This window comes from Podarcis filfolensis, assembly GCF_964270895.1.
Source record: "Podarcis filfolensis genome assembly, chromosome: 7".
Taxonomy (NCBI): Eukaryota; Metazoa; Chordata; class Lepidosauria; order Squamata; family Lacertidae; genus Podarcis; species Podarcis filfolensis.
The window spans coordinates 57,516,556-57,528,925 of NC_139603.1; the positions used below are offsets into that span (position 1 = coordinate 57,516,556).

At 38.6% G+C, this 12,370-nt stretch overlaps 1 protein-coding gene across 2 annotated transcripts in view; it reads right to left on the reverse strand.

The window, feature by feature from the left end:
• ARFGEF1 (ARF guanine nucleotide exchange factor 1) overlaps positions 1-12,370 on the reverse strand; it is a 66,009-nt gene that overhangs the window by 8,432 nt on the left and 45,207 nt on the right. For both annotated transcript variants that reach the window (XM_083623164.1, XM_083623163.1), the window contains exons 19-32: positions 11,737-11,888; positions 10,824-10,952; positions 9,212-9,370; positions 8,396-8,546; positions 7,238-7,328; positions 6,358-6,398; positions 6,102-6,271; positions 5,634-5,785; positions 5,346-5,518; positions 4,818-4,978; positions 3,472-3,602; positions 1,990-2,119; positions 1,131-1,266; positions 907-1,045 (exon numbers count right to left, since the gene is read on the reverse strand). In XM_083623164.1, coding sequence (XP_083479290.1) covers positions 907-1,045; positions 1,131-1,266; positions 1,990-2,119; positions 3,472-3,602; positions 4,818-4,978; positions 5,346-5,518; positions 5,634-5,785; positions 6,102-6,271; positions 6,358-6,398; positions 7,238-7,328; positions 8,396-8,546; positions 9,212-9,370; positions 10,824-10,952; positions 11,737-11,888 — 1,915 coding nt within the window. The remainder of the gene's footprint in view (positions 1-906; positions 1,046-1,130; positions 1,267-1,989; positions 2,120-3,471; positions 3,603-4,817; positions 4,979-5,345; positions 5,519-5,633; positions 5,786-6,101; positions 6,272-6,357; positions 6,399-7,237; positions 7,329-8,395; positions 8,547-9,211; positions 9,371-10,823; positions 10,953-11,736; positions 11,889-12,370) is intronic.

Sequence of the window (12,370 nt, forward strand, 5' to 3'; positions counted from 1 at the left end):
GCATTGCATGCAAAAGGTTCCCAGGTCAATGTTTGGCATTTCCAAGTAAGGCTAGGAAGGAGCACTGCCTGGAACCCTGGAAAGCCATTGCCAGTCAGCGTTGACAATATTGAACTAGACCCAGGGACGTCCAACTCCCAACAGACTGTGATCTACTCACAGTATAAAAAAACTGGCAGTGATCTACCCATTGTCGTTGGACGGTCCAAAGTTGTTGAGCTTTTCTTAGGAAGCCCCAGTGGTTTTTTTCCCCCTTTTGGGGAGTGCGGCGGAGATCACTGGGGGGGGGGCCCAAGATCTACCAGGATCTACCAGGAACACCCTGCGATCTACCAGTAGATCAGGATCTACCTGTTGGACATGGCTGAACTAGAGGAGCCAATGGTCTGGCTCTGAATAAGGCAGCTTCCTATGTTACTCAGTTTCCAGATTTGGCCTGTGCATATGCAGGTCCCCATTTGTGCAGATCCACAAATAAGAGGAGCTATACAGAAACAAAAAGGGCTGTATTTCAGTGGCAGAGCACATGCATTGAATGCAGAAGATCCCATGTTCAGTCCCTGGTAGGGCTGGGAGAGACACCCTGTCTGAAAGCCTGGAGGGTCACTGCTAGTCAGTGTCAGCAAAACTGAGCTAGACGTACTAGTACAGAGCATCATTTTGCGGCGCAGTAATTCAGTTTTACTAGCAAACCAGAAGTTAAACTAACCCTTTTCCAGCCCCTGGAGGAGCGTGGGGAGTGTTCATGTGAAACACAGTTTGGAAAACTCTGTACTAGTGCCTTGACTTGGTATGACACATCTCCTATGCTTGTATGCCGTAAAAGCCAAGCATAGACAATAAGACAAGAATATAAAAGTATACATTGTTCTCATGCCAATTAAATGAAAGGGGGAAATCTCTTACGCATGGGGAATCGTAGTTTTGAAGATATCCAGCATACAGTTGCAAGTCTTATCCCAGATTTCAAGGGTAAACTTCTCACCATTTAAAATGACAACATTTTCTAGGCAGTTTGTACCAGACCGTGCTAGTTGTTCATTGTCTGAAACACAAAACAAAGGCATTGGTTTGTTCATGCTATACAGAGTAAATTGTTTCATTGTGTGCAATAGCTTGCCTGCACCTACCTTGCTGAACACACCAGTACAGCTGGGCAAATATATCATCCAAAAGGACATCACTAAGTACTTCCAAATACTGGGTGAATACATCACATATTGCATAAAGTGCATGGTTGCAAGTTGTTGTCATCCACTCAGCTTTCTAGGAAAAAGGAAGAGGGAACTTAGCAATGAAGGAATTAGTTAGAATGAAGTTGAAAAACAAATTAGGGTCAAATCCCTCGAGTGAGATTGGATCAGGGCTTTTTTTTCAGCTGCAACATGGTGGAACTCAGTTCCGGCACCTCTCAGGTGGGTGCCATTGTCATTCTAAGAGAAGGAGGGAGGCATTCATGGTGAGTTCCGGGCACCTCTTTTTCTAGAAAAACGGCACTGGATTGGATATTTTAAAAAAACAGCTGTAGTAAGATAAAATCCAGTTTTATGGAAAAGGCTTTTCTAACTCCAGTATCTCGTTAGTAAAGTGCTTTTCACAACACAAGATTAAAAAGCAGACATTTTATCTATATGAGGAAAACAAATATTTACAACAATCCAGTCCTGGGCTTAATAAACTGAGATGGGATCTCTTTACCCCTCTGATTCAGAATGGCATTATGGAAAGAGATTTAACTGAGGTGTTATACTGCTATTCACCATGCAGATATAAACTCCATGTGCTTCAACATTAAAGTCTGCCATCAAGGGACGCCATATCCAGGTCTGTAGATGGGGATGAAGCATAGAGGCAGGGGAACACAATGGCAATTCTACAATATAGCCAGTTGGGCAACATCTTATCTGAAGAAAGGTTTGAGCAAAAGAGCTTATGACAGCAATAGAAAAATAAATAGAACTCTAGTCATAAGTCATAAACTATACCTACTTCAGTTTGTTGTTCTGGCAATTTCATGTTGTCAAATATCCGGAAGACAATCCGAAACAAATCCTGCCACCAGTGTTTTTCATAAGTATGGCCATACGTTTTCATTATTTCAAACATAACTGTTAAGCCTCTGGAATAAAAAGTAAATGGCAAATATGGGAAACCTGAGCAAAACAGAACATAGCTCCTAGAATGACTTTTAAAATCTATTTTTAAACTTGAAGGAGGATCTTGAAACTAGTAAGAACAGGCACAGTGTACCCAATAGGGCAAGGTCTGAAGGCATATGATGCAGTAACCTTATAGTGTCTGCACAGAGAATCCTACATATATGCCATCTTAAGTTTCCATCATGAAAGGAAGGACAAAAATAAAAAAAGGCATTTATGTGAAGCGAGGACACAAACTCCTACCTACACAGTTATCTTCTAAAGTTCACAGGGAATTATGAATCGTTACAAAAATGCAGTTTACAATAGGATTCAGCTCTGCCAAACGTCAGTGATATTTTTTTAAAAAAGCTGAGGAGAAGATTCAGATTTGATTCCCATCCCCCTTTGCAAAGCAAAGAACTTCCAAAAGTTTCTATTTAAACTAAGATTTCACACGAGAACAGAAGCATCTGCAATGAAATGTGGTAAGACTATGCAGCATTTTTCTTCGCTGCATTAGAAATTCAATTCTAAACACCATTTCCCTTATTTTTCCAAGCTGATGGGTAGGCGAAGAACTGCGAAAGTGGGTGAAGCAATAATATACATGCACTGAACAGAATGTATTTTACTGGACACAGAGGAATGTTAATCTCCAAAACAACAACCCAATTTTAATGCTATATTCACACATTTAAGAACATAAGAGGAGCTAATCTGGCTATAGAACCACTTGCCTTCCATAATTCAATACCAAATACTGCAAAGGACCACAGAGTCTTTTATTTTGTTTTCTAACTTTTATGTGTAGATCAGAGATAGAGATGCATGCTATAAAGGTTCTGTGGCAGCGAAGAAAGATGTTTGGGGGCTATGTGCTGTTTCAATACTTTTTTTTTTTTAAAGAGCCTCCTATATAAATAACTCCACTTTTCTCTTGGCAAATAAGTTTAAATTTTTAATGTGCTGTTGAATTGTTATTTTGTAAATTTAGAGAATTACATTTCGAAATCTACCCCCTTACAGAGAGAACCTATATCTGCCACACTAAATAACTGTCTCTAACTATTTACATATATACAATGGATTTTCACCAATTTGCTAAGCAAAAATAAGTCCCTATAGCAAACAAAGGGATATAATTGCATAACCGTTATGAGGATTCTCTATGATTCTCAGCTTTTCAGTTGCTTCCAAGATGCTGTCTCCTGCTGATAGTCAGATTGCTTATATGGCAATAACAATGTTATTTCCCACCCATTTCTTGCTTGAAGACTTGCAAGTGAAACAAAATGTTTTAAAAATTTGAATTACAAATATGGCTTGTTACCTGGTTCTTACATCTAATTTGCATCTATTGATGATACAGGAAAGCTCAAAGAGAATTGGAAACCATCCTCTCACCCAGACTCTGTCTTCTGGAGCTACATTCATATCGTCACTGGTATATTCTTTGAAAGCCTTAGGGAGCAAACACAAGTTTAATACAGCAGAAACACAGTATTAAATGCAATTTCTATGTTCTATACCCAGAAAATCATCAAGCCAGTTGATGCTAAATAAATTATAATTTGGTTTCCTAGGTAAAGCTGCTTTAACTATCACATATCAGGCCCTGATTCAGAGAGGTTTCTACAAACAGCAGCAGTTGTGTGGGCAGTATACAACTAAGTTTTACTTAGAGGACACCTATAGAAATTAATGGACCTGCCTTTATAATGCTCGGTAATTTCAATGGGCCTACTTTGAGTAAGACTTAGTTGAATACCACCTTGGATCCAACTATTGCCTTCATCAGAATTTCCAAAAGGATGTTAACAAATGCAATAATTTATTACACCCATAACTTGATATCCAATGGAGTTGTTCAACTGACATGTAAGGTGTTTACAGAGGAATGAAGCAATTTCCAATTGATCCCCCTTTCCCGTAATCTGCTCTGAATTCGGGGAGGGGAGTTGCCAAAAATTGCTTCCTTCTCCATCCTGCTGACAGATGGATAAAAAAGCAAAAATACTTTTAATAAATAATTTATAAAAATTATTTATAAAAACTTTATTTGGATTTATAATACAAAGAAGAAGACACAGTATTTGCTTAGCCAGCCAGATGGGCAGGATATAAATAATAAGGGTCTGGTGACTTCTGTTTCAGTGTATCTGAATACATGCATGCACACGAATACGTGCATGCACACGAAAGCTCATACCAATAACTAACTTAGTTGGTCTCTAAGGTGCTACGGAAGGAATAAAATTATGGTTATTGTTGTTGTTATTGTTATTCATTCTGCTTCCTAAATTCACATTGGTGAACAGCACCTAAAATTAATTTTAAAGCAATTCCTAAATCATTTTTAAATAATCTGGAATACATACTGTAAATTCATTAAATACTATTTTGGGATTATAAAATATATATCACACATATCTTGGAATTAATATCTTTGGAGAGAGATTTTTTCTGACCAGACCCCCCCCCCCCGAGGCCATGGTCTCCAGGCGGGGGGGAGGGGGAGGGGAATGCTCTGGCCTTGGTTGAAACTGGATCATATCAGCATTCAGAAACAAACGTCATCCCATGAAATTCTCTCCTCTATTTTACACCAGAACATTTATGGTCAAGACTTAGCAGATGAAGCTGTACATAAATACTACTATCACCTATAAATTATACCTGTGGCCTTTCTGATACATATTTTGCACAATGACGAATAAGGCGAATTGCTTCCATACTTGTATCTGGAAAAGCTGCATTGCATGCAAATTCGGACAAGCATTTAACTGCATCCTGGAAAGAATCTATAGTTGCTGGGAAGTGTTTCTCAAACACAATTGCTGGAAGGAAAGAAAGTACAGATGAGTAGTTAGAATATCGGCCCTTTAAACCACAGTAAACAACTTCTAAGATTTTTTAAGATACAGATGTTATCTTGATAAAATCAGTGGGGGTGAACCAGATAATGCTGGACTTTAACTCCTAAAACCCCCAGCCAGCTGGGGATGGTGGGAGTTGTAGGCCAATGACATCTACTGATGGGCTACAAGTTCCCTTACCTATGCAGTAAAGCAAAATGATTTCTATTAAGTATTATTATTTAAGTTTTACTAGGCAAATAAATTCTGAAGCTAAAAAGCAACACAGTAAGAACACAATATATTATACCTCCTGGCAAAAGGCTGTAAATTATACATGGGTACTCACTGACAATGTGACCTGTAGTTTGAAAGGCAAGTTCAACTATACTTTCATCCTGATCAGATGCAGCCAGATGAAAAACTGAGAAAATATTCTTCCATCCTGAGCGGATGTTTGCTGCTTGGGAGTTTACCATCTGGGCTATGCAGCGAACAACCATGTCACGAATGGTTGGAGATCTACAACAGAGACAAAATTTACAAACAATTTAGTAGTTAAAACTCTAAGCTTTAGTTCTGTACACTAGAGAGAGAATGATTTCAGGTAGCTCTCCCATTACACATCATTTATTACCTGTTTCTTTTCATGATATGTTCAAATGGTCTTAAGAAGTCCTTCTGGAATCGGAAATTAGCAAGTTCCCCTTTTTCTAAGAACTTCATTGATAACTGCCTTAAGGAATCGACCGCGAAAATAGCTACATCTTCATTGGGATTACAGCCAACCTAGCAAAGCCAAGTTGGAAACTCATGATATGCAATGTAAAAAGTAAAAAATATACATAATTATTTAAATCTGTAAATAACTGTATGGCAAAACCAGCAGGAAATATACAAAAACATTAAAAATGCACCATTTCCTCTAAGTAGAACTATTTATTAGCATAATTATTTTCTAAAACTTTTCTCGAAGTCTAACTTTCAGTAAGTAGTAATTAACTGGTGGTATCTTCAGCACTCAAAATGCTGATGGGGCATTTTTATTATATACATTAAAAGGTCCAATTGGCTTTGTGGAAGAGCTAGGAAATATGAGGCATACCTTATTGAAATGATCTCCAATAACTTCCCAGATTCTAGACCACTGAAGCCTTATTCTCCCCATGTTATAGTAAGAAATCTCCACTATCTTCTGCAGGCTAAACATCCGAGGATGAGTGGCAGACAGCAGTTCATCCATAGACACAGCACAAAGCCATCGAACAAAATCCACTGTTAAATCCACAGAGAATCCACTTAATATGTATTTTTAAACAAATGTTAATACACTAGTATGGTAAGCAGTGTCCAAAACTTACCAATAGCATTTCCATCTAGCCTTGTAGACCCTGTAAATATTCTGTCGAAGACACAATTTAACAGAACTGTGTAAGAATTTTTCACGGCAGATTTCCTCAATATATACGAAGATTAAAGGTCAACAAACACTACCACTGTATATTTGACATATAAATATATGTGTTTGTGTTTATATTTATAGACAGGGGACAGCCATTTTAGGCCTATCCAACTGATGCGCGGTTGCTGATGTGTGGGTCTTTTGGACCTGGGAAAGGGAAGAATGGGGGCATGGCATGCTTATACACACTCCCCCGATGCCTGCAGGGGCTGGGAATGGAACCCCTGCACAAAATGGTGACTGCTTGTACATATAATAGGAGCTGTGTCCCTGATGGCATTACTTGCCAACAACTCCAATTACCAGACGCACACCTCACCAAGCTCCCCTTAGACCAAGTGGGGGGAACCTTGTTGGCTCCCACCTCAGCTTTGACAGGTGGTTAACCCACCTGTCAAAATCCCCAAGTCAGAGGTTGAAAATGCACGAAGGCTTACAACGCCTGCCTCCTGCTGATCCTCTCAAAGTTTTGCAGTCATCCCCTTGCTTCCCCTCTCATGCCAGAGGTACAAATAAGGGCAAAGTGGATCGCAAAGCCATCTGCAGTCCTCCCATGCTTCTTTTCTGCCCCCGCAACCTTGCCAACCCTCTCCATTTTGCCCTCACTAACTCAGTTGTATCATTTAGTTCTTTGGATCAACAAACATTACTACAGCATTACTAGATCATTAAAAAAAAAAATGCTAACAAGTAATATGACTATTTCTAATGCAGCCAAAATATTTATGCTACTATACAAACATCACAGCATCAAGCAAAAGGCAAATACAGTACCATACCTGTCTACAGCAACAACAACACTTTGTGAGCTAGTTTCTCCAATGGATTCTTGAATACTTGCAATCTGCTTCCAGTCCATATTTCCTCCAACTAGCAGATACATCAATTTTTAAAAGAAGGGATGGGTTGTTGAAGGGAGGAAGGAAAAAAAGTAACTTTGCAAACATCGAAATAATTATATTTGCTAGCAATACTGAAGATAATGGTAAAAATGGATGAAATCTGTGTGCTAGAGTTAGGACACACATCACTTCCCACTGCAATGTCGTCTGGCTATTGTTAGGAGCTGTTGTCTGTCAACGTTATGAATAAAGGCCCAATGACACATACAGCTTTTTTACACAAAGACTGGTGACTTTATGTTAGTAGAAATAACTTTCACTTGTGCAAGAAAGGTTTTCTAATTTTTGCTCCCCCCCCCCCGCCCCAAATATCCACTGGACTCCTTATATTTCCAAAAAGGCTACGCCTGATAACCCAGGGCCCTCTGGAACAGCATGGAATATGATGGAAGAACTATGTACTAGTGCAAAGTCCCGCTGAAAATAATACACCTATGTTAGTCCCCTTCAGTTATTTCAATAGGTTTACTCCAGTTATGAATAACTTTGGATACAATCCATTCTTATTTTTAATTAAAATTGTATATTGTGCTTCATCTGATCAGTAGTAGTGGTTCACAACATAAAAATACAAAATGGGAACACAAAATACATAATAAAATGAAAACAAACCAATAACTCCCCATCCCACAAACACAATTTAAAAGGCCACAGAATGTTAATCAGCCGAAGGCCTGGATATAGAGAAACAAATATTAAGGAATAGTAAAATAAGGGAATCTGAGAAGAATCAGTACAAATGAAAATATGAGATTCAAGGTTTTGTTATATACTGTTTCGTCTTGGATGTGAAGTCTTCTGTTGTAACGATTGTACATAAAACGAATAAAGAAGTATCTTAAAAAAGAGACAGAGAAACGTTTTCACCTGGCACTTAAGGAAATGTCATGAAGTCGCCAGGCAATAGTATATAATATTTGTATAGTTCTCTTCTTTCTACAGGAAAGTCACCAACAAAGCTAAACCAGCAACAAGGCAGGCATAATGTACTTAAAGCAATTTTGCCAGCTAGTAGTTAGTATTTACAATACTTGCCTATTCCTAGACTTGCAAATTCATCAGGTGCCTGATCCTTTGTTCCTGTAAAAGAACCTTCTCGTCCTCTCACAGTCCCAGAGATGTAACGTGGCTTTACTCCAGTACCTATTAACTGTGCCAATTCAAGCTGACTGATGCATTTCAAAATCTTGAATTTAAAAAAGAATACAGCAAAATAAAATAACCAATCTACTGAAAGACAGATCATTTTTAACATCAAATGTTAGTAAACCCTAGCAATTTTCATCCATACACACAAGCAAACTTCCAGAAACCTTTTAGGTACCGTATTTTTCGCCCTCTAGGACGCACCGTCCCATAAGGCGCACCTAGTTTTTTGGGGGGGAAATAAAGGGAAAAAAATTATTTCCCCCCCCAGGTGCGGGGCTGGGGCAGGGGAAGCCCGAGCTTCCCCCGACCCCAGCCCCCAGAACAGGCAACTCTCCGCAAGCCGTGGGAGCCCGGCGCCGGGCTCCCACGCCTTGCGGAGAGCTGCGTGAAGCCTGGAGAGCGAGAGGGGTCGGTGCGCACTGACCCCTCTCGCTCTCCAGGCTTCAGCGAAAGCCTGCATTCGCCCCATAGGACGCACACACATTTCCCCTTCATTTCTGGAGGGGAAAAAGTGCGTCCTATAGGGCGAAAAATACGGTATCTCACACTGACACAAACACTCTTAAAAACATCAATATACAATTAAATTTGACAATATGGTTTTAGTATATGAAAAAGTTATCTATGCATTATGCAAATATATTCACAGAGTGTATATTCTACACATTCAGTTATTATATAACAATTAAAAATATAATCTACCTCATGCCAAGAAGTTCCCAAGTAATTTCCGTCAGTATGAGCCACTGTAATGAGTGTTTTTATTGTATCAATGTTCTTCTGTTTCATTTCAGTAATACCAGAATTCACCGTAAGTAAAGTAAATCTTGCTAGTGCTTGGACATAAGCATCCCTTTCAAGCTACAGGAAGAAAAATGAGTGTTTTAATTCATCAAGATTTACCTAGTTCATCTACTGCTAGATATCACAGCAGTTACTACACCATAGTATTGTATTAATAGAGATGCAAGATGTCAATATTGAAGCCAGTGTAATGGAGGGAGGGGAAACATGGAGACTCTGGCTGCTTCCTTACGGTACTCAAACACAAATACTACAAAAGTTGTGAACCAGATTTTACACAGGAAGTAGGCTTTTTTCTCTTTATGTGTTGGTGCATCACTCCTAGGGGAGTGTGCAAACTGAATTATGAGAGTCACCTACTTTCCTCAAGTTCTTCAAAGAACATAGGAAAACAGCTACCATTTTGGACAGCTATAATCTGATGCCAGCCATTTGTCACAACATTTTTAGTTAAATTTTGTACTGATTCAGTGCTGCTGGCTTTGAGACGTTTTCTTAATAGGCAGTATATCTATATCTATCCATATAATAAAAATAAATAATTGTTCCATACATGAACAAAATTAAAACCCAAAAGGTTATGATCTCAATGAGATAATCAGGAATCCTAACACTTTCCTACTATGGTATAAACTCACTCAACACAACAAAATACAGAAGAAATAGCTCTGAGATCTACACTCAGCAGTTTTCCAGATACATCAACATAATGCAGGTAACGTTGAAGCTTAATCAGTAGTGATTGCTCCCCCAAAATGAACAGGTTTGGAATTCCTAGTAGTTGGTGTACCAAAATAATAAAAGAACTGGAATTACTCATGATGAAACTCAGGTAAACCACTACTTTCTGCCTATACAGTAGTACCTCGGGTTAAGAACTTAATTCGTTCTGGAGGTCTGTTCTTAACCTGAAACTGTTCTTAACCTGAAGCACCACTTTAGCTAATGGGGCCTCCTGCTGCTGCTGCGTCGCCGCTGCACGATTTCTGTTCTCATCCTGAAGCCAAGTTCTTAACCCGAGGTAATATTTTTGGGTTAGCGGAGTCTGTAACCTGAAGCGTATGTAACCCGAGGTACCACTGTATTGTGTATGAGAATGTCTTTTCTCTCTTAGTAAACTATTAATTAGAAACAGTACAAGGTGCTGGCAAGGTGCCCGAAGATAACCTTATATCCACTTTGCAGTCTCATGCATATATTAATCTCATTGACATTTGAAATCTATAATTATTTCCATTTTTTAAAGTGACTTTTATTTGTTTAACAACAATTATATACTACTTAATTGTAAAAAAGGCTCAAAGCAGTTTACAAAAAGAATAAAGCAATATAATTGTAAGTATAAAGTGTTATTAAAACATTCCACAAAAAAACCACCAATAAGCTAAAACCAGAGTAAGATATAACATTATACTGTTGGAAAATCACACCATGTATTTTATGGCACAATGCTACTATATAATCACGAATATTTACAATACTTTTACTGAACCTTAGAATTCAGTATTACCTGGATGTTAAAAATGCATGCTATTCTGATTGCACATCGTATGCCTTCTAGACAAAGAGAGGCAACTTCTGTGTCATCACAGTCTTGCAAACCTACACTGAATGCAGCCAAGAATGGTGTCCATGCCAACTAGAATAAACAACAACAACAAATTGTTCAAACAGCAGCACACACTTTCATTATTAAGTAGTCCAGATAAATGTGAACAGCATTATAAATCTATAATGCGGACAAACTTGATTCACCAGTTGATTTTTCATTTATTTAGTTTTAAATCTATAATAAATAAAGCTTGGGGATGCTGGTGTTTTCCATACGGGTTTATTTACCTGGTCACACTGTTACTGTGTGATTGGTATGGCATATGATGGGCATGGCCAGGGTACACTGCATTTATGGCTGCCATATTGCTAGAGTCACCAAATTGCCCTGCCCCTACTTCCATGTTTACATTCTAAAGCAGGGGTATTCTCGTTGTTATCCATTGGCTCTCTCTGCATGGCTTCACAGTGCGTCTACTCTGGACAGGGAGTTTGGGAACTGTCTGCTGTGTATGTCAACAGTTGGCCTTGGTTACCATGGTGACACCAAGCGTGCCCGCTCTCTGTATTTTGTGTTGCCACTCTGTAAAGTCCTCCCCCCTTGGGCTTCTGAACAGGCCCAGGATCTGCTGTGACTTTACGCTGCCCTCGTTTGTGCTGCCATGCTCTCTACCAGCTCCTTGCGCCTAAGATTGCTTGTTGAGCTATTTATTATGCATTTAGGTAGCTAGTAATTGACGCTGGTGATAGTGAAATTTGTGTTCTTAGAAGGCAAAGAACTGCTTTCAATAGTGTTTTAAAATGTAAAATATTCACCTATTTAGGGGAAGCATGTAGTCATAGTACAAAAGAGGAATATTTATAAGACTTACCTTGAACATTGGTCTTACATGTTCCAAGTGTGTTGCACTTGTGAAAGGAGCTTGAACATGGCTCACTGCCTCCATCAGAGCTTTAGCTGTTTTAGCCATCTGCTCCATTTCTAAATTATAAAGAAGTCGCCTCTGCTTTTCACTAGCTACACCTGGAAGCATTTGAAGAACATTTTATTCTATACAAAATCTAAACCAAGACAAAACAAATATACAAAGAAATGCATACTTATAATACCAGCAATATATGCACAACTTGTAACAATCATGTTGATACGTTTTTAATCAAAGAAATAAATGTTTTGCGCCTATGGACGTGCTCTGTTCTGCCAACATTTAATAAATAAATAAATGGTTTCCATCCTATAAAAAATTGTTTTATGTTTGTCTTCCTTCCTACACTCTAACTTGGTTAGTTTTTAAATAACCATGCAGTCATATATTCTACCCGCACTGTAGGAATTGCTGTCCTTCATACAAAATCTAACCATTAATACAATGCACATATACATAATTATTTACTGGAAACCCACTGGCAAATCTCTTGCATAACAAAAACAAGAGTGGATCCATTTCCAGAGCTCTGTGTTATTAGCTCTCTTTTGTTCCTTATCTTTGCTCAGTACTCTCTTGG